The 26,904-nt window shown below is 41.2% G+C and overlaps 1 protein-coding gene across 2 annotated transcripts; it reads left to right on the forward strand.

Moving 5' to 3' along the window:
- The first annotated feature begins 6,488 nt into the window (after positions 1-6,488).
- rspo1 (R-spondin 1) lies at positions 6,489-26,904 on the forward strand. 2 transcript variants are annotated; one of them, XM_058648800.1, is made up of 7 exons: positions 6,489-6,703; positions 6,823-6,957; positions 10,889-11,589; positions 14,313-14,507; positions 17,442-17,585; positions 18,202-18,426; positions 25,166-26,904. In XM_058648800.1, exons 3-7 carry the CDS (start codon positions 11,493-11,495, stop codon positions 25,387-25,389), a joined length of 885 nt encoding a protein of 294 aa, XP_058504783.1. In that variant the 5' UTR covers positions 6,489-6,703; positions 6,823-6,957; positions 10,889-11,492; the 3' UTR covers positions 25,390-26,904. The 2 variants fall into 2 exon arrangements, with proteins under 2 accessions (XP_058504783.1, XP_058504784.1); XM_058648801.1 differs by lacking the exon at positions 6,823-6,957.

Consider the following 26,904-nt stretch of genomic DNA (forward strand, 5'->3'; position numbering starts at 1 on the left):
TGAATGAGCTCAGGAAAGAGAAGCTCGATCAAACTTATTCAACAGCCTGAGGATGAGAATCAGTTATTGACAGTTTTCCGAAGTTTTTCTACTTTTATTTGCATACCAGCACTTCTCACGCGATGCCGGTAGTCTGTTCATACCTTAAGGACCTAGTTTGACCATATCATCCCAACAGATCACTTCAGTCCCAAAATGCAGGCGTACTTGTGGTTCCTTCCTTTCTGATAAAGCTTATAGTTAGGACATCTCGTTATGCTGCTATTGCTGGGGGAAATTGTGTGCTGCACTCACCCTCACCCTCTCACACTCAGGGTATGAATATGACTTTATTACATGTCATTAACCTTGTTCTTTCTCTCCCTTGTTTGTGTCTTTCCTTGTTGTCCTCTCTCACTAGAGTCTGTCGAGAGTTTTTATTTTTATTTATTGAACAAGAACAATATCTCTTAGGTAGATCAGGGGTGTCCATATTTTCTTTTCTTCAATAATGTGAAGATTTCCGGGGGCCAATGACCTCTCAGACCTGTTTCTAACAGTAATTGTTACATACAAATGAACTGTTAAATAATCAATTAATTTTCATTGTCACAATTATCATTTTTAAATGGCAATGTAACTAATTCTAAGCCACGCCGGAGTGTAAAAAAGTCAAATAGCATAATAGACTAGAGTATCTTTCAGTCACAAGTGGGTTTTGGACTCGGGACTCTGGTTTCAAAGCAAAACTCCTTACTAGCTAACCTGATGGGTTTCTGTCTAAGTCCCTCCTGGGCCATTAATAATACATTATAAAACCAGAGCTGAGGACCGTATAACATCTGACCGAGGGCTGTGATTGGCCCCTGGGCCGGACTAGGGACATGCCTGAGGTAGATGATCTTGAGCATGAGCATGGTCAGTCTCCACTTCCAGGGTTACAACATGTAACTGAAGACTGAAGATACAACAGTTCACAATATCTTTCTTTGTTTACTTGCATGGTGAAAATTGTACAATTTCTAACCCTGTAATCATTCTGATACCTCTGTCGGGACAATAACATGGTCATGGTCATGTTTTAGCCCGGGGACACGGACAGAAAGACACAGTTGTGCTCCAAAAATCTTGTTTTGGTTTTGTGAAGCTCTTTCCTTTCCCTTTGAATCTTGTTCTTTTTCTCTTGGACCCTTTAAAGCTTTAGTGATAAAACTGATTTCTGTCTCTTTAACTCATTTAGTGATAAAATCATATTAAAGGGTCTTTAGTCACAACCAAATTCATAATTTAATCAGATTTCAGTCACCACAACATTTCCATTATTTAATTTCATGTAAAATTAAAGAAATACAAAATAAAAGTCCAGTTTGGTAGTGATGCAGTAGCTCTGTGCACCAAATCAGATATTTGCCACAACTTAACAATTACATCTATTTGCTGATAATAATCCAAGTCTGATTTTTGTGGGATTACGTGAAGTGATGAAGTTTGATGTTGAAAGGCAGAGTGACCTTCCAATGTGACTTTCATTCCGTCTGTTTCCACTAGTCACAAACAAAATTCCGACAAAATTTGTGGCTGTGGTTAAAAAAGAAACCAGACAACATTATATTAGATTATCTAACATGGTAATTTGGCTCAATTATGACACTGGTGAAAGTGGTTACTTGTTGCTTTATAATGCACCACATTTGATTCTGATTTTAAGTTAGAAAAAAAACAAACAAAAAAATGTTATGAAAGACTTGGCTTTGATAATGTAGTCCGAATATACACAATACTTTTTATTTAGGCTATTCTGTGATGCAGTTTATGCCAATACGAGGTTACAGTAACTGGAATTATACTTTAAGTCCATCATAATCAACATCTTGTTGAAATTTCATTATGTTGTTCATTTTTTTGATAATCAGTTTGTAGCAGAACAAATCAACAAGCTGAATTTCATTATACTAATCTGTATTATTTTAGTAAATGTTTTGTTTGTCACCAATAAACCGGCTTTATACGGTTGTAATGGAGTCCATAAAAGGTTTTGACATGAAGCTATTTAGCATTGTGTTCCTTGCAGAGACAGTGATAAATAATAAAATAACTATAAAGATGTTCGGTCCAGGTGTTAGAGTGAGGAACATGAGCTAATCCTCCTGAGATTAGAAGTGATTCAGTAGCAAAATGAACATGTCTTGTGTTTTTTATCTTTCTCATTTAAGTTTGTGAAAGATGGGATGAACAAGGATTTTGTCTGATTCCGCCTGACGGATTTTTTTCCCCATAGTGGGAGTGAAACGTATAGTTTAAATATTGTAGAATAAGTGATTGCATTATATCATGTGTTGTTGTTTTTTTAATCTGCTCTTTTTGATTTAGGTTTTTTCAGGACAGTGGTATTATTTCATTTATGGATGTGGTTAGTGAGGTATATTGTTTTTTTTAGATTCTGACATTCTCACTGTTCTGCACAGTCACAGTGTTGGAGTCATAACCCTATCATTAGTCATCATTAATCCCCAAATCTCTCTTTAAACTGGCTGCTCCGCAGTCTATCCTGGAGGCATTACATCGCCCATAACTACCCTTGGCTTTTAGGCAGTGACAGAAATTATGACCTTAATAAAGTCGACTTTGCAATATTTGCATGCATAAGCATCTGATACAAAAAGACTGTCTGGCTCTGTTTTAGGACTCTCCTGGGTTAGCTGTTGGCAGGCGGTGGATGTCCTCATGGCTTAACAGTGTGTCAAAGTGACTCAAAAAATGCTTTAAGAATGAATCCAGCAGGCCAGCTCTGAAAAGCTACTTGTCATTTAGCATCTTAATGTAAAAGTGTAACATGTAACATCATATTCCCCTCTATAGACGCTTTGCTTCTTATGCAGAGATTCTCCTCTTCACATATTATTATTATTATGATGTTAGAAAATAGTGGCTGAGAACACGTGAAAAAAATGACAAATGTGTTGTAAAGTCTGAAAACAGCTGAATGGTTGTTCATATGTGTTGACTCTGTGATGGACTGGCGACCTGTCCAGGGTGTACCCTGCCTTTCACCCTATGTCAGCTGGGATTGGACAATCCAGGATTTTTAGGCATGTAAATGTATTGTAAATATGGCTCAATGACGCAGGACATACCTGAAAACACCTCCCCAGGGAGGCGTCCAGGAGGCATCATAATCACATGCCCAAACCACCTCAGCTGGCTCCTCTCTATGTGGAGGAGCAGCAGTTCTACTCTGAGCCCCTCCCAGATGGAGGAAACTCACTTCGGCCCCCCATGTATCCGTGATTACATTCTTTCGGTCATTACCCAAAGTGCCACACAACGATGGAACGTAGAACGACTGGTAAATCGAGAGCTTCGCCTTTCCGGCTTAGCTCCCTCTTCACCACAACAGACCGGTTGAGCGTCCACACTAAAGTGGACCCTGTCAGTCGCCTGTTCCATCCCTCTGTCACGCGTGAACAAGACCCCGAGGTACTTGAACTCCTCCACTTGAGGCAGGACCTCTCCCCCGGCCCGGAGTGGGCAATCCACCCTTTTTTGGATGAGAACCACATCCTCAGATTTTTTAGCTAAGGCGGTTCTGTGTTTGTGTACAGTATGCCGTTAAACTGCAACCACAATGGTAAAAATGTCTCTTCCCCCTCATGTTTGTTAAACAAGTGGTTTGTTACCGGAGCTTTTACGTTTATACTCTGAACAAACACTGACCAACAGTGACGTTCACCTGCTTTAGTCCCCACTAAAGCACGTACTGTATGTGTGTGTCCAGCTCCGCCAGTGGACACACCCCCGGTGTTTCAAAGCAGAGCATTTTTCACATTTTTCCTGTGGGTTGACAAAGTGACAGTGTCAGAGGAGATGTTTTTCATTACTTTACACGCACTTTAAATCCCTCAAGGAATTTTTCCAAATGAATGGATGGTAGGAAAACTCAAGACAACAAGCAACAAGCTAAACTGGACACTCCCATATATGAGTATGTCTGTATATACTGTATATATGTAGTGTTGTTTCACCTGTGTGTCACCTGACGACATTCCCATGCTTCACAAAGGAGGTGATTCATTTCCTGTCAGACAGAGGCAACAGCACCCTTGTGCTAGTAAAGCGATATGACAGCAAACAGGTTGTATGGAGTATGACTGAAAACACAAAGAAGCGCCAAAGGAAGGTTTCATAACGGAGATTTGCTGAGGTTTGGCGAGATAAACTGCTCCCCACCTCTGCACTGCTGTTTTATTCACAAACACTCCACCAGTCAGGTCTGATAGTATTGCTTGACAGAGTCCATTTTAAATGGAGGATGCAGCGTACACATAATGTGACACCGTTTCTGCTCACAAAGACCAAACTGAGAGGGAGCAATATCAACAACAACAACAACAACAACAACAACAACAACAACAACAATCTGCACAGGTTTTACACTGCAGCTTTAAAGGATCTGCATGTCTTTACGTAAAAATTGTGGCAAAAGAAAAGAGTACTGCAATCTACATGCAAAATATTGGTCAGTGTTGTCCCGACTACTCCTCCTCCTCCTCCTCCCCAGATACATGGCTCTAGCAGGTTGCCAAGTAGTTTGAATGAACCGAAAGACAATTAAAATGACAGTAATTAGAATAGAGTGAATAGATTGTGAATGAAGACACAGGCAATCGCCCTCATGGACAAAAACGTAATGTGTGCTAAAGTGCCCTCTTGAGTCACAAGACACACACTAAAGAACCCTGTACGGTGGTAAAAACATTAGGCATAATATACAGTAAAATTAAAAAATATATATTGATTCTTAAGGACCTTGCAACTTTGTTTCCTGTGGGTGCCTTTATGAAGTTCCCCACATGACATGACAATGATATTCAGTGCTGTATAGAAAATGTGCCCATCTCAGTGATAGAAAGTGATGCTGTGCTGTAAAGGATGTCCCTGTATGGGTATACACAGGTGTGTGAGAATGTGGTGCCCTTTTAATTTTCGCCCCGGCCCTTCCAAATGTGTGTGCGCGCCAGTGGAGCTGCCCGATTGGTTCATTTGTGGTGGAAAGCGCAGAATTAGTGGTCAGTAAATTCAGTTTAAAATAGTGACTGTACTGGTTGAACCGTGGTTGTCGGTGGAGCCAGTGTTTCAGTTTAAAGCGCTCCCTTAATCTCCGATGACACAGCATGGTCTGGTTCCTTAAAAGTAAAAGTAAAAATTCTCCAACACTGGATGAAAATGTAACGCTACCACATATATCATTTTTAACCCCCTAAAATATGAGCAAATAGAACATAACTCAAATTCAAAGTGACGCAAACTGCCTGCACGCTGCACCGAGTCCGTTTACATTTAAGATACAATATCATCTCTGTTTTTCATTCGTGGCAGATGCCAAACTGCATCACGTAAAGATAAAGTGATGATGTGTTGTTTTCAGGCTCCTGGCTCTGTTTATTTCTTGGCGACCGGACAGAAAAACAAACACGCTGCACTGTAACTTACTTCTCATGATAAATCCATCAGCGGGATAAGTGTAGCTGAATGGGGCTGGTGTTTATCCAGTAGTCCTTCTCATCGTAACACTGTTGATAAATGTCACAGCCTCAAAACAAGGAATGCTGGTCTGTATGATCTCCAAGAATTGTTGTTTATGGCCCCCTGTTGGATAACAAAGAAATGGAGACTGTTCTGGTATTTAATATCACTGTATGTACAGCTCTATACTAATGACTCTTCATTTACAACCCTCCTGACGAATGGGGATGTTTTCAGTGATTTAATTTTTCTTGTGAAAAACCAAATTGAATTAGCGGCAATAAAATGATACTGATCTCAAATATCTCCCTCATTAGCTTCGCATGTGTGAATCAAACGGAATCCTTTGTTGTGACAGAGAACTACATTTATAGAAAAGAAAAATCAAAGTCTGAATACAACTTGTCAAATGATACTGTTTATTCACCCTGATAGTAACGGCTTCTTAAATCACAGCTAAAAAGGCCAGAATAGGTTGAAAAACGGTCTGTGCCTGAAATGCCAGAAATCCAATTACCCAAAAACCACTAACCAGAAGACCTAATAACTCAGTGACCTAGAGAAGCAGAGTTTAACTACATTCCATCAGCTCTGCCAGTTTAATCTCAGTTTTACAATACAATAGAAGTGCACACTTAATTGTATAAGTGCCTCTAAGTATTGTTTTTTAGTGATATAAAGTTATACCTGCTGAAATCAAGGTGGCATTATTAAATAAAGTCAGTGGCAGTGAGGGTCTAACTGCTTTTCTAACATTCTGTCATGAAATATTGAAAATTCAAGGTCAAGTTTTTATTTCCTAAAACACATATAAGTGAGAGCATTTGCCACATTTGTTGTTTGACGGTTGAAACCATGGTTTAAACGCCAGTCCAGCGCAGGTTTTTCATGTCTCACTGAGTATTGGAGGGAGGGGTGGGGCCAGTGTGGGATATTGCCCGCTGGCGGTTCTGGGGTCTGGATGCAAATATCACGGCTGTGTGACTCTGCTGGTCTGCATGAGTTGGATGCACAGTTTCGACTCTCCAGCGTGGATTTAAAAAAAAAAAAAAAAAAAGCGCAAGTCGCCGGAGCTTCAGGGCAAACACGTTTTTCTCACTAAACAACACGGGAACAAGTCAGACTGACTTATTTCATCGGGATTTACACATATTCTTTTATAAATAACATCTTACTTGGGACTCCTTTTAATCCATTGCAGGTTTGTTTGTTTTCTTTTGTTGTTGTTTTTTTTTTGGTCACGCGCATCCTCCTCTCCACAGTCTGGTGACAGTGACACGTGAAAGAATTTAAATCATATGTCTTTTTAAATGATGGCAGAGAGAGCTTGCATGGGGGTATCCTGGAGGAGGAGTTCTTTTGTGACCAAACAACTAACGGATTTTCCGTTATAAAAAAGGAAATTGAGCAACGAGCGCTCAATGAACAGCTTAACCCGGGGACTCCGACGCACAGGTGGGTTCGTACACTGTTATTTATTTATTTATGTATTTTGTTTGTTTGTTTGTGTGTGTGTCTGTGATAATATAGACCGCATAATCCTTTTCTCCTGAGCAACTTTTATGACTAAACATCCTATAAAGAGATACAACTGTTGAAGGCTCAGTAATATACTGAATATAAATTCAATTTTCCACATTCTTATTACTGATAATAAGAAATCAATTTTTACCTTTTTTTTCCCCATTATCTGCTATTTTGTCTTTGGAGCAAACTTAATAATGGGATCGAGTTCCTCTGCTTTCTAGTTCCTACTTATAATATACTTTAAGAAATATATTGCAATTGTAATTCAAATTTGAATCTATCATTTTTAAAAGTATGCCACAGCTGTGGTGGCTGTACCGCCTCGTCACTGAGTGGCATGGAGGGTGGTAACGTGACGTGACAGCAGTGTGAAACAGGTGTGGACCTGCACTTGACTTTTTCCTTCACAATGCAAACAACTGTAATCCAGCACTGTGTGTGTGTATGTGTGTGTGTGTGTGTGTGTGTGAGAGAGAGAGAGCAAAGATAATCTGTGCTGTGCAGCTTAAATAAAGAAGTCCCGGTCCTATATGCTTGATAGGATGATGGATCACTGTCCTGTGTGGTCTCAGATCCGACCTCTCCCTGCCTGAACTTTGTGATTCCTAAAATGGCTGAGGTTCTGTTGGTGCTGTGGGTTCAGACCCTGGTTTCTCCACACTCAGAGCTACTTATTCATGTAAATGTATATGTGTTGAGAGCAGGGGTCGATGCACGAGAATGATGATGATGATGTCTCCACCTCTGTTTTTCTTATGATAGCCTCTCTCAGCACCCCCTCGTGTACCTGGTTTTTTTTGTCCTCTTGCATCATTTTCTTCTTCTGTCTCTGTTTGTCCACTGTGGTTACGTTGCCTATAGCAACAATAAATCTCATGGCTTGGATGTACAATCAGCTATCAAAATAAACTGACCATGAAGACAGACTTTAACTGGCTGATATCACACCGCAACTTCCCCATCGCTCCACACATGAGCGGCCAGCATTCAGGAGCAGAACGTACAAGATTCAAGTATTAAAATAATGCATTTGTGTCGTCCGTGTGGCAAATGCTCTTAAAGTAATAATTTATTACTGGCTCCAGCAGAACACACAATGGCGTTTTTATTCTCTCTGTGCCCTCTGTGACACATTTTGCACGCTACTATTATCTTCCTCTGTGAGTTTGTGTGCGACTGAAGCATTCTGGCACGACTCGTATGGTGAGTGTGGGCTCAGCTCGAGAATATGCTATTAGGCCGAGCCACACACAGAAAGTTCTTCGATGAGTTGCATGTGGGTAACTCTGAGCTTAGAATTCTGGCACCTTCAGAAGTTCAATACACTCCCAGTGTGGGAGCTCCGTTTCACTGCTTGAATAATTGATAGATCAAACTTAGGGCTTACAAAGGGGGCAATTTAATCTCCTGACTATTTGATGAGCAGGGCTTGGTTTCATTGGTCTCGCCTGCATGTGACTGGTGGCGAGGAGACAAGGCACTGAATGCACGGTGAAGCAGAGACGGAGAGTTTTCAAACCCCGCAGGTGCCACAGTGGCCTGATGAGATGAGTAGTTTGTGCAGTGACATGATTACAAAAGAGCCTTGTGATTTAGATTTTTAGAGGCTGACGGATCAATTTCCACAGGTTAACTAAACCCCGTCCTGACCGCAGACATGGACAGGCTGAGGTGGGCTCTTGGCAGGTTACACAGTCATGGGAGTGCAGGGTTATAAAAGTGTCCTCTTTAGTCAGTGTGCTGGAGAGTGTGTTGTGCTCTGACTGATCCACAGAGACGAAGCGTGTCCCATTCTCCACTCATCACTCTCCGGTAACAAACAGGTGCTGCTGCAGACAGACTGGCCGCACCGCTCTCTTTGGCGCTTCCCTGTAAATATGTCTTCAGCTGTGAGAGGTGTTGGTGACAGTGAGTCATTAAGTGTTAAGAAGTAAATAGACAAACTGGTGGGGAAGTGTCTGAAGTGTCGGGAGTCTCTTTTAACTCTTTTAACACTGTATGTGTAAAGCATTGTTATGGGATTGCAATTAGTGGATTGAAAAAAAAATAAATCCAACTCATTTGTGTGCATGTATAATATGTTTGTTTGTGTCATCTTCCTGACACATCCACACCAACAGGCTACAGCAGGTGTCAACTTTATTTAGTTTATATGTGTTAATAAGAATGTTATGTTAGTTTCCGTCCTCTGTTATGTCAAAACTGTCACTTTCTATCAAGACAAGACAAGGAGTTCAAATCTGTTTATATAAATTAGCCATAAAATTAAAAATGTACATTCAACAGCCACTTTATTAGGTACATGGGCCTGGAAATGAAGTGGCAGCAGTGGTACAGGTGTGGGCTGCTGCTGTGGAACGTCGTATTGTGCATTCAGAGACAGAGTCTATGTCGTGTACCTTATTTGTAATGAGTGGTTATTTGACTTACTGTTGCCCCTTTCATCATTTTCAACTCGGGGTGGGAATCACAGGGTAACTCACAATACGATACAATGTGCGATACAATATGTGATGTAATATCACGATACAATGATTACATAAAAATAATCATATATATGCTATATACAGTATATTACAGATAGCGATACATGACAATATATGAAGAAAACAAAGAGTCTGTGAAAAGTTTAAAGTGCAAGATTTCTGTATTTATTCACAACACAGAGAACAAAGTGTCTATCTATCTACCTACCTATCTATCTATCTATCTATCTATCTATCTATCTATCTATCTATCTATCTATCTATCTATCTACATTGAATTGCTGCCATTAGAGTTGAACAGGTGTGCCTAATAATGTGGCCAGGAAGTGTATGTAGTTATAGTATTTTTTTGGTTTCTGGCACCAAGTATTGTGTAATTCGGACATTATTTTCTCCTTTTTAAGAATGCAGTGCTGCCTGCTGGAATGTTTAGATGCACCGAATGGCATTGTCCTTCCTTAGTGTGATGCAGAGCCACAAGCAACTCAACAGCCAAATATGGTCCTATTTGTCTTTATTGCACAGTGAGGGAGGACCTCCCATTGCTCTGATCCTAACATGTTCTGTGTATCCTCTTCACACAAGAGCTGTAAATAGAGGCAGCGTATGACACTATCTGAAAAGGATCGCAGCACCAAATATGACAAAAGCCCTCAGTCTGAGTGAGTGTCTCACCGCCTGGTGAGAGCAGACGACACTGACTCGCTCAAAGGATAAACATGCTCAATTTATCAAAGTACAAATAGCAGCTCAAAATGCCATGACCCAAAATATTTGTGGTTTTTAAGCCCAGTTTTTCCACTGATCATCATTTGATTAAACCAGTCATGAGTTCATGTCTTCGGATCATAGAGATTCCTGATTTTCTTTCCACATCGTCATAGCTTTTTTTATGTATACGCATATATGTATGTATATATATACATATATATATATATATATATATATATACATGTACATATATATGAATGTATCTTACATGCATCACAGCCTCAAAAAACACATTGAATGACTTTTTACTTTTTGTATTTGTTCTGCATAATTTCATTGCCACAGTAACAATTACAACATTTTTAGTAATCAGTTAGTCATGGTCATTTCAAGCTCAAGTCAATAGAATTTGTATTGTTTGACAAACAGTCACAGCTTAATTTACATCATGTGGAAAACTATAAAAGCAACATTCGCACTAAATAAGCGACTTGTGTTTTGATGTCATAAGTGATTAATCAGCTTATCGTAGAGTTGTGATGCCGTGACCAAATATTTCTGAGATCTGCATCTATTTTCTCACCAAAACGGTAAATAGGCAAATTCATTGTAACAAGCCTTTGCCTAAACCTGTGTCCCTTCTTTGTGTCTTCTCTTCTCAGCTGCTCCTGATGCCAGCAGAAGTCCTGTTGAACATAATCAAGAACCTGTGTCCATCTCTTTCATCCATCCAGCTCTACAAGCACTTCACTTAATGAGATGCACGCATGTGACCTGAAGCACTTGCTGATAACAACCCCTCCTCACATAGCAGGTTCTCTGCTTCATGGGTTGAACCACCAGAAGTTTGACACTCTCCTTTGCCGTTCTCTCCTCCTCTTCGTGCTTTTCATAACCCCTCTGCTCTCCACGCTTCCATTCTACAGCCTTGCTCCCTTTGCCCCTACTAGCACCACCGTGATGGTTTGTTGTGCCTCGGGCTTGTTTGGACTCGCAACCGGAGCATCGTCCTCCACTACACAGACTTGTGGACGGAGCGGGAGCCACTAGAGTGAAAGTTACAGAAGGCGGAGGAGGAGGAGGAGGAGGTGGGGGGACTAAGGAGAGACAGACAGAGAAAAGGAGCACAGCACCACAGTAGAAAGGAGGGATCATCTGTCCCAGCAGCAGAGGGATCCACCTGTCCCACAGAGGAAGGGGGCCCCCCCACCTGATCCGTTTGGCTGCAGGGGGGGACCCTGCGTGGCCGGGAAGGCAACAGGGACTATGCAGCTGGGACTGGTGGCGCTGGCAATGATCTTCATCAGCTCCATGGGTCATAGCGATGCTCTCAAGCTGTCCAAGGCGAGAAGGCAGAGACGGGGTGAGTCCTCTCGTTCTCTCCCTGGGTTTGTTTGAAATGTTTTTCTCTTCCTCTTCAGGGCTGCTGCCTTTCGTTGCTGTGGTCTGAGTCACAGCGGTGGATGTCTTATAAACATTTAACAAGCAAAGTAAAGATAACACTTTGTTTATTTTCTCATCATTCCTTTTTTGTTTTCCCTGGGTGGGTTTTGGGGTTCAGTGTTTCTGCTGAATGGCTCATCTTTCTTCCTCTTTTTAAGATTATGTTTCTCTCAGTTTATGTAGAACCTTTACGGGTATTAGGAGTGTTTATAGAAGGGGTTTTGAGGTATTCGCCCTCAAAGTCTCGGTTCCCTGTGTGTCTGGCTCTGTGGGCACATAATGGAAGGAGTACCTGACAGTTCTAAGCTCGCAATTGGACTGTTTCGCTGGTGTTGCTGGAAGCATTTTTCTGACCTCATGCAACCAAAAGATGGTGCTCGCGCCAACTAGCAGCATATCACCAGCCTCGCAGCCTCGGCTCTGCTCTTACTGTCAGATTTGAAATCATTCTTCTTTTACACTCAAGGGGCTTTCAGCCTATGCCAAGCTCACCCCAATCTCTGCAAATAAGAATTCATATAATACCACAAAACAGATGTGGTAATCACACACACACACACACACTAGCAGGGAAGTGAATGTTTTTATTTAATAGATTTTTACAAAATACTGAACATACACATGCATTAAATGCTGTATGAAACAGGAGGATCCGGGTCACGCACCTTGTGCAGCATCGGTCATTTGAAGGGTTGCAGTTTGAGGTGTTTTTGTATTAAACATGATCAGGTCGTGTTGCTGTTCTTCAGCTGTCTGCCCTTGGCAGGGAAACAATTGACAACAGCAGGGCTTGTTTTCTGCGTGTCCTCTGTGAATGAATTAAGTGTCATGCAGACATCAAACTCAAACCATCAGCGAGAAGAGTAGCACATCGTCCTCCTCACGCTCCAGGCAACACAAACTGTTTTTGTTTTGCTTTGGTCCACATGTCACAAGCAGTTAACAACAGCACATTTTCAGACTCATACGCCCCCCCCCCAGCCCCCCCGCCGTCTGCCGCTGTTAAGCATTACTTTTACAACATCTACTTCTATCATTAATAGTACTAGTAACCTGGCTCTAATGACTACATTTGAGTTTGCCGTGACCCAGGCAGGCTGTAATCAGTCCATGAGAGAAGCCTTTTAACACCCCCCCCCCCCCCCAACTTGTCTGTGGGAGGCGGCAGATGGATGGTTGTGTGAGAGTGTGTATATTTAGAGCTGATATAATCAACTGTAAAAGGCTGAACTGTATATCCAAATTCTCTGGTTTTGACTCCTGCACTTTGACATGTACTTTTCCTAGAAATTACTTAGTTTACAAGACTCGATACTGAGTATTAGTATCAATATGATACTGGCCAAAAATCACTGTATTGAATATTGGAATTAGAAAAATCCTAAAATCCACATGCCACATCTAGCACAGACTGTAAAACTGTAAATAAAAAGCTTTTGTAAACGGCATTTGAAGTCATGTTCTGGGCCGCTTATGTCTTCTTTCACCGCGAGCCAAACTCTGGTACGCTGGCTATTTCTTTATTTGATTACTTACATCGTTATTTTTTGGTTATTTGCGTGTGTGCGTGTTTTAAGTTATTCGAGAGGCACTGTGCTCTTTTGTTGTTTTTACAACATCGACAATAAAGACCTTTGATCCTTGAACCCGTGAACCTTTAATAGAGCACAATATTTGTTACTTATTGGAACATTATGTTTTTGAAATGACTCGATATGGCTTGGCGGTAAATGCGTCAGCACAAATGTATTAGTTTATAAGATGTTTGACGGCTGCATCGATGGGTTATTTGTATACTTGCGTATAGATACTCAAGGTTGTGACGTCAGTATCGGACATGACAAAGTGGTATTGAGTCATTCCTAGTTTCCAAGTGTGAATTGCATCCATCTCTTTTTAAAGAGCTCCCCCTACAGTTTCGGAGTACATCAAATTACGACACCACCGTCAATATCCATCCATTGTCTACCACTTCAACCTACCACCTCAACCACCGCTCATGCTCCTTCCCACGGAGTTAGCGGACACAGGCGTGGACAAGGCCGCGTGGCCTTGTCCACGTCAGTGGGCATCAGTTTTAGATGCTTCTGTTCTTTTCAATTCTCACCATTAAAAAATCTCCTGAGTCTGAAGAGGGTTGGTGGCCCTGATCTTGCAAGGCTGAGTTTCCACTAACAGTGGAGGGAGTGGAGACAGTCTCAAATCATAGAGACATTTAACCATCACAATGTCTCCAAAGCTGATACATTATGGTAAAAGTCCTGCATAGCTCTGCTTTAAATCAGACGAGTTAAGATGTAAGATTGGTTTTTATTCTGTTTGACTCTTTTATTGTAAAGTCTTGTTGTTTTGCGGGTTTTTTTTCGTTTTTTTACATGATTTGTGTCCCCATTGTTTTGGATGTGTTGACATATGTACTTCAGCAAGCACTTTGAAGTCAATAGTGAGTAACCTTTCAAAAAAAGACGTTCAATTCAATTTTTGGAGTGAAGTGCATGCAGTTTATGAGTGGATCTGTGGACATGTATATTACACTTCTCCAATGTTCTTCACTTTGACACAATCTGATGCACGTCTCCTTTATCGAAATCTGACTAGAAGCTGATAATGTGTTTGTTTTATGTCCCTCCCTTGTTTGCACAGTTAGCACTGAGGGGCCGCCATCGTGTCCGAAAGGCTGTGACCGATGCTCTGAGTACAATGGCTGCATTAAATGTAAGCCCAAGCTCTTCATCTTCCTGGAGCGCTATGACATCCGTCAGATTGGCGTGTGCCTCGCCTCCTGCCCAATGGGATACTTTGGGATGAGGAACCCAGAGGGCAACAACAGATGCACCCGTGAGTTCTTCTGTGTATCTGTATTAACATGGTGTGTACTGTACATGTTAGATTTGTGAACACATGAGGAATCTTCCTCACACAGCCATGTGTGTGTGTGTGAGTGAGTGTAAATTATCTGCTTATCTGCAACTCTGGGTTACATTAAACATGCATGTTGTTAAGCAAATATTTAGATTTAGTAATCTGAGTTAAGCAGTTGGTGGTGCAAAATTTAAAGTCCAGGTCACCACAGCAGAAGGATGGTGCAAGGAAAGTGCAATTTAATAATGTAAATAAAGAGCACCGATAGCTGTTGATACAGGGTTGTGTTTTGCTGTTGCTTGCATGTATTATTGTAGTAATATTTGCTTATTATACTTAAGGAAGTTGAGGAATGTTTTGGTTTCCTCATTAGTTCATACTCTGGCTTCAAAGGTGACAAAGATTCAGAAACTCCATGGGAATTTATGGGAATTACTGAGAATTAACTGGAAATGTGGGATCATTTAAAGAAACGGTGTCATATACAAATGTAAAAACATGACAAGGATTCATTTGTGAGTAGAACTTCATCAACTGCTGCATTCTTTCACTGGACAATCAATTCTTTCATTGGAGAAGAGAAACATGAATGTTGAGGAAAATACAGCCGCTGCAATCTTACAACCATCTCTGGAGTTTTCTTGTTTTTTTAACAAATGTGTGCCGTTATTTTTTATGAACGATGAAGAGGCACGATAGCCGCTCAAACGTCTTCTAACAAGATGCATCTGTCCAATAACAAGTAAATATGCAGCCGCTTGATAAAAGTCCTCTATTGATGTCACGTATCCTTTTTATAGCCACCAAATTCAGGAAAGTATTTGCTGCACAGAATGAAAGTCATTAGAATTCAAAGTGGATGGGACCTCTTTATACTTAAAGGAAGGTTTGGCTCATTTGAAAAGATGGGTGCCGGCGTGCATTAGCCACACTCACGGTACATACCAAGCTCACATAGTTGGATCATGTACTTTGAGCGGAGGTGTGCCAGCCTCTCCATCTTCTGTCTGTTTCCTGTTAGACGTGGGCAGAAAGTGGGACTGCAGTGAAATCCCAACAAAAACATTGTCTCATGTAATGTTGTTTGTCTGATTTCGAGAGGATGTCTGTGTCTGGCCCTCATGTGCACAGTTCAGGCCAGGCCACAATCCAATTGTTATGCTTTTACTCAGATACACTGTTAATGTATCATAAACAAACTCTATATATAGTGTTGGAAATGTGTAAGAAATGAAGTCAAGCTTAGTTTTTTGTGTCAATGTATTTGGTTTCCAATGACTTCTCGTGATAATATTTCCACACTTAAATGACTGTACCATCAGTTTATAAATGGAATTTGGTGACACTCATTTACGCAGTGGTAAAGGTGTAGATATAAATGTCACCTCCCAGAAATGTTTTTGTATAGAACCTTTCATACAATACAAATAGAGGATATAAACTTCCCAAAATAAACTGTCCTAGATATACGGTATACTCTCTCTCTCTCTCCCGCTATATGTACATATGTATATATATACATATATATATGTATATATGTATACATTTCATACATAAGTCCAATTCAAATGAATTTGTTTATTTATTTTGGGAAGTTTAGATCCTCCATTTGTATTGTGTGAAAGGTTCTATACAAAACAATTTCTCAAAAGTGTGAAAAAGTGTATTTTTTTTATATCCCAGTGTTCAGTTTTTTTTAATGAAACTGCTTCAAATGCTGAAACTAAATGGTTTAAGCAGTAGTCGAAGCGCCAGCCGTGCCAGACCATGTAAGTGGAGACGTCATGCAGTGTCATAAAATGTGAGAAGTGTTCAGTTTCACAGTTTGTAAACTCATTCTTTCACTTTGTGCTGTTACCTGTGTTGGAGTGATTCCACTGCACTTTGTGGTTTAAGAACTGTGTTTGAAGCAGCTTTTTATTTTCCCTGTGAAGCTTGTTTTATCTGTTATATAGACATGATTATCAGTCGCAACAAATTCAGCCACATGTTTCTGTTATTTCAGCGCAGCATTATTTCTTCACTGTCGTGATGTTGTTGCAGCAAAGGGCTGAACTTCCTCGCCATATATTTCTCTGGGGCCTTTGGCGGCTAACCTGGGTTATTATCCAATCATTTGACTTCATACATGTCATTCCACAATGTCTTGTTAGCAACATTTGTCTTACATTATAGGCCTACAAACATCAGTACTGTCAAATTTAGCTGTCAAAGTCTTAAAAAAATAGTAATTGGGAGCAGGAGGCAAAGACTTTTAGATCCCAAAGTGAGATTTAGTGTTAGACCATTGGATGCAGACCAGCTGCAGAGGAGACATTCTTCACTTGAACACTTGCACACGTGAACATGATGTGTGTCGATGTGAAAAGGGCTTGAATGTAAATTTGCAGAAATCCATCTTTCTCCACTGTTTTTGTCCAGAAAAGGTTTATTCAGATGGAATAAATGATGCAAGTGAGGAAATGCCTTTCATGATGAGACTAAACCTTTTGGGAACCCTTTAAGATGTCTGTTTTTCATCCTTCTGTGTTTGTAATTTTACAAAACTTTTTAAGAAGTTCTTTGTTTGACTGGAGCGTCAGTGATTTTAATGACTTTGAGGTGTGGAGAAACCCACTCTTGGGAAGCCGAGGGAAGAGAAACACTTCTGGCTTTTACGGTTCACACCCATGTTTGACAAAAACAAGGCCTGCGGTGCACGTGTTCTCAGGAGAACGCTGTTTCTCACCCCAAATAGACCTTGTGTTGTTTAATCACCAATTAATGTCTCACATGGAATCAACTTTCTTTGGAGAACGATTTTCTGTTTTGAGCTAATTTTTCTAAATTGTCCATCACTAGAATCTGTCTGACCTTTCAGTGACTTGTTCCTTTTATTTGATCCTCTGTTCTTTCTCACTTTTCTTCCAGAATGTAAAATAGACAACTGTGAAGCGTGTTTCAATCGCAATTTTTGCACAAAATGTAAGGAGGGCTTCTATTCACACAGTGGGAGATGCTATGTAAGCTGCCCTCCAGGCTTGCGCACCGCCAATGAGACCATGGAGTGTGTCGGTGAGTAACCTTTGACCTCCCACTGTTCTCCAGCCATAGAACATAAACACAGCATCATTGATACCTGTTGTCATAAATGAACAAAAATAATCGCCTCGTGTTTTGAAGCCAGATTTGTTCAGTTGTTGGCCTGGAAATAAGGGAAGTGAACTTTTCTTTTTGTGGTTTTAATCCTGCTGAAAATAACTCTGTCATAAGTTAGAAACGACACCGTTAACACTGACATTTTGAGCTTTCCAAGCTTGCCTCAGTGCTGCAAAAACTTGGAAATCTGGACTCACTTTTTGGCGTCACATACCATTCCTTTGACTTGACCCTGCTTGTCCACAGAGATGTTAAAAGTGACTTTAAAACTGTGCTATTTTCAAGTCCAGGATACTCACAGGACACGTGCTATTGTGCATTTTCACGTTTGTAGCACCCCTCTCAATCTGCCCTTCGCTTGTCAAAAGAAAAGATTGCTTTCAGATTTGGAAATTACCTAAACTCATTATCCTGTGGTAAAACTACTGAGCTGTAAAAATGCAGACAGGCCGGCTGCGAAACAAATGTGAGATGCTGGAGCTGTAAACCATTCACTCACTACATTAGTCTTTGTTTGATGCTTTTCCCTCAGGTCAGCGTGCTTCTGAGTGTGAACTGGGCGAGTGGAGCCAGTGGAGTTCCTGTATGAAGAAGAACAAAACGTGTGGATTTAAAAAAGGCTCGCAGTCTCGGGTTCGTTCGCCCCTTCCGCACGTCTCCAGCTCAGACACTTCGCCGTCCTCTGTGCCCTCGCAGTCCTGCGCTCCGCAGACAGAGAAACGGAAGTGTGTCGTGACAAAGACGCCGTGTGCAAGAGGTAAACACAAATACACAAAACATTATACATGAGTACTGAGTCTGGTTAAAACTGTAGTGCCTAACTTTTAAATATGCATTTGTCAAATGAGTCAAACAGAGGTTAGGGTTAGGGCACCTCTATACCCAATATTTGTGCACCGCTCACAGGAAGTGATTTGATTTATGCCAAGAAGGTCAGAGTCAACAGCAACTCTGCGGTTCCAAACAGGTTGGAGTTTGACAGAAAACACAAAGAAGTGTGAAGAGTGGTGAATTCCAACAACCCACCCCTGCACTGAATAAGCAAACTCTCCCTCAGTCAGGCCTGATAGTTTTGCTTGACATCAGATGAAGAACACAACTTTACAAATTATTTTCTTTAATAATTTCTGTTCACTAAAACCAAACAGAGGCAGTGTAATAACATCATCAACAACAACAACAACAACAATCACAAAAGGTTACACAGTGTGGCTTTAAAGGTCAAGTGTGTAAGAATGAGTGACATCTAATGGTGAAACTGCAGAGTGCAACAAGCAAAGGACGCCACTCACTCCTCTCTTTCTCTCAAGTGCGTCAGAGAACTACGGTGGCCTTCACATACCAGAAATGGTATGGTAAACATATCTGGCTCCATTTTTCCACTCTCGATGCCATGTCCTCCTCCTTCTTCTTCTTCTTCTTCTTCTTCTTCTTTGTTGGTTGTGTATCCGGTTGATGCTTGCAGAGTCATTCACCATTTGCATAATGGCAGCACGAGATGGCAGCCTCTGTGGAGCAAGGTACTTTCCTAAAGCGCACATAAAAGGTGTCTTCTACGAAAACCAAATGATTTTTATTTTTAAAAAGATTACCGCCTTGTACAAACACAGTTATGAGTTGTGTGTTTAATTTCTGCCAATAATCCTCTCTAAATGTTACACACTGGACCCGTAATATCAGCTTTAATCAGATCACACAAACCGAGATCACAGATAGAGGCAGTAAAAGCCATGTGCTTCATAAAATGCCTCCTCCAGTTAATGTGATGACTGATGATGGAACCGTTACTCAACCCCAAAAAGCCTGCATTCCCGCCAGTGTGTTTGTGACCCATGGCGCGTTGATTGGGTTTGGTTTGGCCCGGCTCACAGAAGGATACAGAACCTCTTGACTTCTCAGCATGTAAACAATAAACCCAGAGTCTACGAGCCAAGCAGATGAAGGGCATTACACACTGCAAACCTGGACCAGGATCAGAGTGAGCGAGGGCTATTTGTTCTAAGGACCGCTGAAGCGTGAGGTTTACATGGCCATGACATGTTTGCTTGGGCTCTTATCATCCACACTGCAGTTAGCTCTCCAGCAGGTTAACAGTCATTCTCACCAGTCAGTGGCCATTATCAGCCCTCATAACAGCGCATCAGTCACTGATGATGCTCAATAAATGACAGAACTGGCCAGGTGGTTGAGAGTTTACTAGATGGAAAGTACAAGTGTACTTAATTTGATCCTTTTCTTCCCCAACCCGGTGAGACAAAGAAGTTCTGAATTGACTTCCAGTGGTGTCGGGATGACAAACCTTTAGAGGGGATATATGTCAAATATGTACCACAAAAGACCCACTTGAAAACACTGGAGAGTGTGATTGCCAAAGGTTCTGGAACATGGAAACACAGAGCTGCACTTAAACCGTGTTCTTGCACATACACATATAAATATAGTATATTAGTCCCAAAGTCCGTTTTATTTCCAAAAACCATGGGCCTATTTTATTCAGAGAATTATTACATATTATTATTATATGTTAAATGTCCACCACCATGAAAGAGAGAGTGAGTGTTAGCAAAGATAATCCACACCACCATCTGTCCTCAAATTACTTTCCAGCCATCCGTCTTCTACCGCTTCATCCTCCACATGAGGGTCGCGGGGTTCGCTGGTGCCAATCTCAGCTGACATAAGGCTAAAGTGGGGTACAGTACTGTACACGCTGGACAGATCCAGTCCCAGTCCGTCACAGGGCCACATATAGAGATGAACAACTATTCACTCTGACTCTCACACCTATGGTCACTTTAGAGTGTAAAGGCAAGAGTCAAATTACTTTCCATTATCTTTATTTTAACATCACCACTGCAGACGTTGTTTTTGAGAGGCGGCGTTAGGCTTTTTAGGATCAGTGATGTTTGTCATTTCCGACCCACAGCTGTGTAGACTAACTCTTTTGGCAACCAGTGTGTTAAAGTGCTCCAAGCTGCGTCACTGAGTGTTTCAATTCAACATGTTGCCTTAATCTCGGATTACGTCTCTCTGTCATACTTAATATAATACATTTCGTACGCACCTTTTAACAATGTCCTTCTTTCCCCCTAAATGCCACCAAATACACGGCTGTTTTGCATAATGCAGCCATTCTAACCAGTGTTGGAAACACATACTTACAAGGAGCAGCGTTGAAAGCATTCATTGCTTGGTGACACGCTTAGGGGATTTCGAGCACAGCAGCAATATTGTGTAACAATATTTGCTCAGTCTTGGCATCTGTACAGATGTTGCAACATGTAACAGATGATAGGCCCGAGTGTTTGTGTGTAAACATGGAGGCAATTTGCATATTCCACCACCAACAAAACATGATCTGACATTGTCCTGTATGTCAGCGGTGATGTCTAGAGGCTGGTATGGCGTTGACGTTGCTCAGTGAGAAGTAAATCTTCCCTAGACAGGGTTATGACAGCATGAATACGCGCGCAGCGTGTGCTGCGACACCTGCATGTCTGAAGAATTAAGGAAATGATATACAGCATGTTCCCCTATAAAATAACTGCTATGGCAACTGTCAAATCTCTTGGATCAAACATTGGTCACATCAGAAATATGGCACGGCTCAGTTGACACCTGACGGGTGATGAGTCATGGAAGATTTTGGATGGTGGAATGGTTGCCTGTTGACGTCATGGAGATTTTTAGTCCTGTCCTTTTTTGGGTTTCAGACTGAAACGCGCATCGCTGCCAAAACGCAACAGAACGAACATTTTCTCAGTGAGGTAATTCATGGGTGATGGTGCCGCGATGCAGGTAAACCAGTCGACGTGCGTAAACACAATGAAAAAAGAGCACGACTGTGGATTCATCTGTAGGAGTTGGCCAGCTGTTGAGCTATATAAAACATGAGGCAGACCTTGTATAACAGTAGTGATTTAGTGGACTGCATATCTCACGCTTTGTGTTGATTTGGCTGCAAATACCCCCCCCCCCCCCACCCCTTTTTTTTCCCTGAAGCTTCACAAAAGGGTCTCATGCAAAAACTGAATTTTCAGGATGTGTTATTGTGTCGGTCAGGCACGATTGTTTAGCTTGGATGGAGAGGAGGTGCAATCAGAGCTGTCATAACTGATGGAGTCCCTTCTCCTGGCTCCATTAGTGATTTGTTAGATGCGTAATTAAGTCCTTGTGCTTCCAACAGCTTTGTTGTGTTTATGTCTGTCGAATTCCGTGAACATTGGCATTTGGATTGGAACGATATGACTCAAAGTCGGTCTTTTATATTATCTTATATCGTATAGCAAGCTGTCATTCTATCTTGTAACATATTCTGGAGCTGCTGAACTGTGAATATCTCTGTGAGATGAATAAAGTATCTATCTATCTATCTACAGATATCTAGATTTAAGAGAATCAGGGTCGTGCTATGTTCAAGTGTAGGGGGGGTCACACTAAGTACTTTAACCTGTACAAAATGTGCTAATTTAAAACTGCATTCATGTTTCCCATATTTTCTGGATGTGTTTCAATAAAGTAATTATACTCGATGGTCATTATAGCATTTCTAATGGTGGCCTAAGACACAGTTGCTGCATGAGGACCCTTTACTTCACTCAGGCTCTTGTTCATTGTAGCACATTGATTTCATTGAAATAATTGCACTTGCTTCAATATTTTTAATGATTCACAATCTAATTTGAGTCCGGAAAATGTTTATTTCTGATGATTTTAGAACGCTCTCCTCCAGTAAGAGGAGATCTATTCCTGTTGCTGTCGTAGGTTTGTGCACTACTGTGTGGGCCCTGATCCTCTGAGTGTTCAGACATGAGTAAAGAAACCCTGCACGGACCTGTGGTGAATAAATGTTTAGTCTCGTGTTAAGTCAGCCCATATTCAACTGCATCAAATGCATGTCATCACCAGTTAATGGTTTTCACCGGCTGCTCGGAAAAATTGTTTTTGGTGAAATCTGAGAAACGTTGTACTTTTTAGTAAATTCGCATTAAAGCCAAGAAATCATAACTGTTTGTACGACATGTTTAAAAAGGCTTTTAGGGAAATAAACACAGACCTTAAGTTATTGCTGCATGGCAGTAGAAAAACACGGTGGCGCCATAAGCCGTGCTGTTGTCAGCTGTGTCGTGAACACTGTCCAGCCCTTGGCACATGTTCACTTAGTTTCTAGGATGCGCAGAGACTTTCACCACACAAGTTCATAACAAACATCCTGCAGCGTAACTCTACTCCCACAAATATAAAAACACTGAATACTTCTGAGTGCTGCCTAAACAACAGCCATCCGAAAGTGGACACATGTTCACTTCCACTTTGTGACTGCTCTTTATGTCCTCATGGGCCATTATTGGACCCTTGACAGTGTTTAACTCATCATGCCAGAAGTGATTTCAGGGTGATTGATGTGACAGAAATGAATGTCATCTGACTCTCCTAAGTGCTCTCTCTCTCTGTCTGTCCATGTGTTTTATTTTTACGTCAGCAACAGCAGCTCTTACATCCTCTGAGTGGGTCGTGTGTAGACATTAACCACACCACGATGGTCATTTGCTTCAAGAGAGCAATTATGCTCTTAAAAAGAGTGACAGATGTAAAAGATAATGTGGGATGTTCTGTAGGAGTTGGTAACTGTTGAAGCAGAAATTTAAATAGACTAAATTCGGCCGTGTTCAGAAATTGGATATTTTTCTTGAATCTTTCTAACTTTTTTGTTGAATGCAATAAATCATGAAATCCGTTTGTGTCCAGACAAACCTTCCCTATTTGAATGGGTTGCCTTGGTAAGGACAAAGGTGAACCCAAAGACCCAGAACTACATGTGTCACAGAGTACTATAGTGTCATAGTACTCATACCAGCACTGCTTTTGACATCTTTGTTGTATAAATGTGTGATTTGAGCAGCCACAGCTTTCACACTCAGTCTTAGCTCTAGAAGTCAGATCTAAACGATCTGAATAGCATTTCAAACCGCATTCAAATGTGGTTTGGATGCATTCAATCTGATATGAATCAGAGTGGCAGCCCAGCCATGCTATCATCTCTGTGAGGTGGTGCTTTGTGCTAAAGGCTACATTTCAAGACAGTCCGCTAAATTAATTTGGTTAAATATTAACATTTTTAATTAGCACAAAAGTCATTAATTATGAAGGAGTCCAGAATGATGCTGAAGGGGCTGTCGTTTCATTTTTCAAGTGTTACAACATTAGATTGAATTAAAACAAATCTCACAGCATATACTTTCTGCGTGGCTGTATTCTCTACACTTTGGCCCTTTGATAGACTCCTGAGTTTCCAGAGTATTCCCACTCACCGTGGCTTGTCTCCAGCTCCGTCTGCATACTTCAAAGGATAAGTGGTCTCGATCAGTGTTTCTCAACCCTGGTGCTGGTGACTCACTGCCCTGCATGTTTTAGACGATTTCCTGCTCCAACACACCTGATTCAAATGGTCAGCTCATCAACAAGCTGTGCAAACCCTGATGAAGTATTCATTTGAATCAGGTGTGTTGGAGCAGGGAAACGTCTAAAGGGCAAGGATTGAAAAAACAAAACAAAACAGGTTTAGATAATCATTAGATTGTACAAGTTAAAGTTGCTGTGGACTGATGACTATGTCTGGGATTGGCACCAGCAGCCCCGCGAATGCATATGGAGGATAAAGCAGTCAATGGATGGATGTAAAAGGCCCAATGTGTAAGAATTTGTGGAAATTAGAGACATGTTTTGGTGAGGCTGCCGAACAAACGGTGAACCCCCACCACCTTTCCCAAGCACATCAGGCAAATACGGTGGCCTTTGCAAAGGATATAAACACGCCGTCACAACTTTTCCTCTTCTTCGTTGGTTTATGCAACACGTTTATGTGGGTGAAGCTGTTCACCACTGTTTTTATAGCAAGTTCCAGCTTCAAAATGCAAAACACAAGTTAGGGCAGCTGCAGACACATATTGGCTCAAGATGCAAAGCAAGCCCTTTACTTCAAGTTCATGTAAAAGGCTTATTCTAAGGCTGCGTAAAACAAAGTTGTGGATTTTTAAGTAAGTCAGTAAGCCCACCTACAGACCGGACCTTAAATCATCTATCAGTGAATGCTGAGGTGCACGTTAAGTTCATAGCAACTGATCCAACACTGGTGTGAGATATTTTCGCTTCAGAACCGACTGACTAACGTGGCCAATAAAACTTCCAAATATTAAGACTTCTTGATAAGTTTTCCTGTTAAGTTTGATTATTGTTTGTGGTCCATTTATGACTGCATATATACTGTCAGCATGGCTAAACAAAGTATAATGGTAGCGTTCACTGTATATACTTTAGGCTGCATGCATGTGGTTTACACATGGTTTGCATCAAAATCACTCACAACCACAATCACTAGGTCGTCCAACAACACGCATGCAGATGGCGTCTAAGAGTTAGTATGTTCTAAATCTATATACTGTGTATATTTATATAACATAGTACTAATTGTGTTTTTTTGTGCTTTCTCCTTCCAGAGCGGAAGAATAAGGGAGATCCGCAAGATGATTCAAACCACAGAGACAGGGACAATACACGTGGTCGAGGACGAGACGGAAAAAGTGGCAGCAAAGGAGGAGGTGGTGGAGGAGGAGGAGGAGGAGGAGGAGGAGGAGGAGGAACTAGTGGTGGTGGGAAGAGGAGAAAAGGCCAGAGCAGGACGACCACTGTTGCTAGCATCACAACCAGCTTTGACACCTAAACTCCAGTGGCTGCTCGGTGAGGCTGAGTGGAAAAACAGAGACAGTTGCCTCACCCAGCAGTGCCAGCTGTAAAGTGAAGGAACGGATTAATGCTGCTATGTGTTGGGGAAGAGGCAAAGACAAATGAGGAGGACAGCTGCAACAAAACAGGCTCTCCTGAGCTATTTGACAAGATGAACTTGTCTGGGACAGACTGACGTGTCAGTGGTTCTCAGAAAGACTTTCTGATCCCACTGTGTGGCGTCGCTGCAGGAGAAGCAAAGCCACAGTGAAGACTGTGGTTGGTATCATGACCCTGCTTGTGTCACTTGTTGAACTAAGAACAGAGCTTGTGTGTAATGCAGCATTAATGCTGGAAGCCTGATAATGAATGTAAGGCCTCTTCACTTTGCTCTGGCTTATGATGTTACAGTCCAGCTTTTAATCACAATGTGTTCTTTATTTGTTTTCGTGTTGGCGAGAGGTGGCGGATGGAGTCTCATTACAGCCACTGTGAAGGCAATGAATAGCATGAAGACTTTATTTCCTATTTTGAGATGAAATAAGAAAAAAAAAAAGGCACTGGAAATCATTTGTGGTTGGTGAGGACAGAAGATCCTCTGTGTTTTATTTTGACGACGGATTCTACTACAAAACAAGCCCAAGAAGATGAAGAGGTGGATTACTGCGAGCTCGGCGCACGCTCGTGTCCTTCGCTGGTGTTGACACAGACTTTTGCCATTTGATATTTTTGATGTTTCGGATTTAATGTTGATGTATCAGAAAATAGTTCTGCGCAAAAAACAAGGAATTACAAAAAAAAACAAATATTTGCATGGTACAAGGTTACATGTGCGTGCTATTATGCATGCAAATGTGTGTGTGAGTGAGTGAGTGTGTGTGTGTGTGTGTGTACGTTCATGTCTGTGTGTGTGTGTGTGTGTGTGTGTGTGTGTCCACCTAAAGTCTTTTGTGTTCGTAAGCTTTTCAGCACGGAGTCAAGTTGCTCGTCGACGGAACCTGGTCGTTGTGTTCCATGTGTGTTTACGTTTGCACATGTGTGTTAACATTGGTCTCACAGATTGAAGCAGTAGGGTCTGCATTTGAAGAGGAACAAAATGTAAATGCACAGCGATATATCGAATATGCAGTAACTGCAAGCCACTGTTTGTTATATAAGCCATCAACTCATCAGCTGCTCAGTATCCATGTATGTTTGCAACAGGGTCTGAAGATTTTTGCACAACTATAATGTTTCCTACTGCTCAAGTTTCAGAACAGTCATAGCATCTTACACGTTTATACTCCAACAGCCGACTTCATAACATTGCAGATACAGGTGTTTTTTTTTTTTTTTATCCCTATAATGTTTTTATGGATCTGTTTGCTTTCAGGAGAAGTTACCTGCTACATTATTCATTCATACTATGGATTGTGATGCTGAATATGTCAAACTGTTTATCATCAAAAGCAAGAAGTATTAATATCATCATGTATAGCTTATTGAAGCTTAAATAAAGTTCAGATGAAGCTGA

The sequence above is a fragment of the Solea solea genome, chromosome 13 (genome assembly GCF_958295425.1).
Source record: "Solea solea chromosome 13, fSolSol10.1, whole genome shotgun sequence".
In the NCBI taxonomy this organism is placed as follows: domain Eukaryota; kingdom Metazoa; phylum Chordata; class Actinopteri; order Pleuronectiformes; family Soleidae; genus Solea; species Solea solea.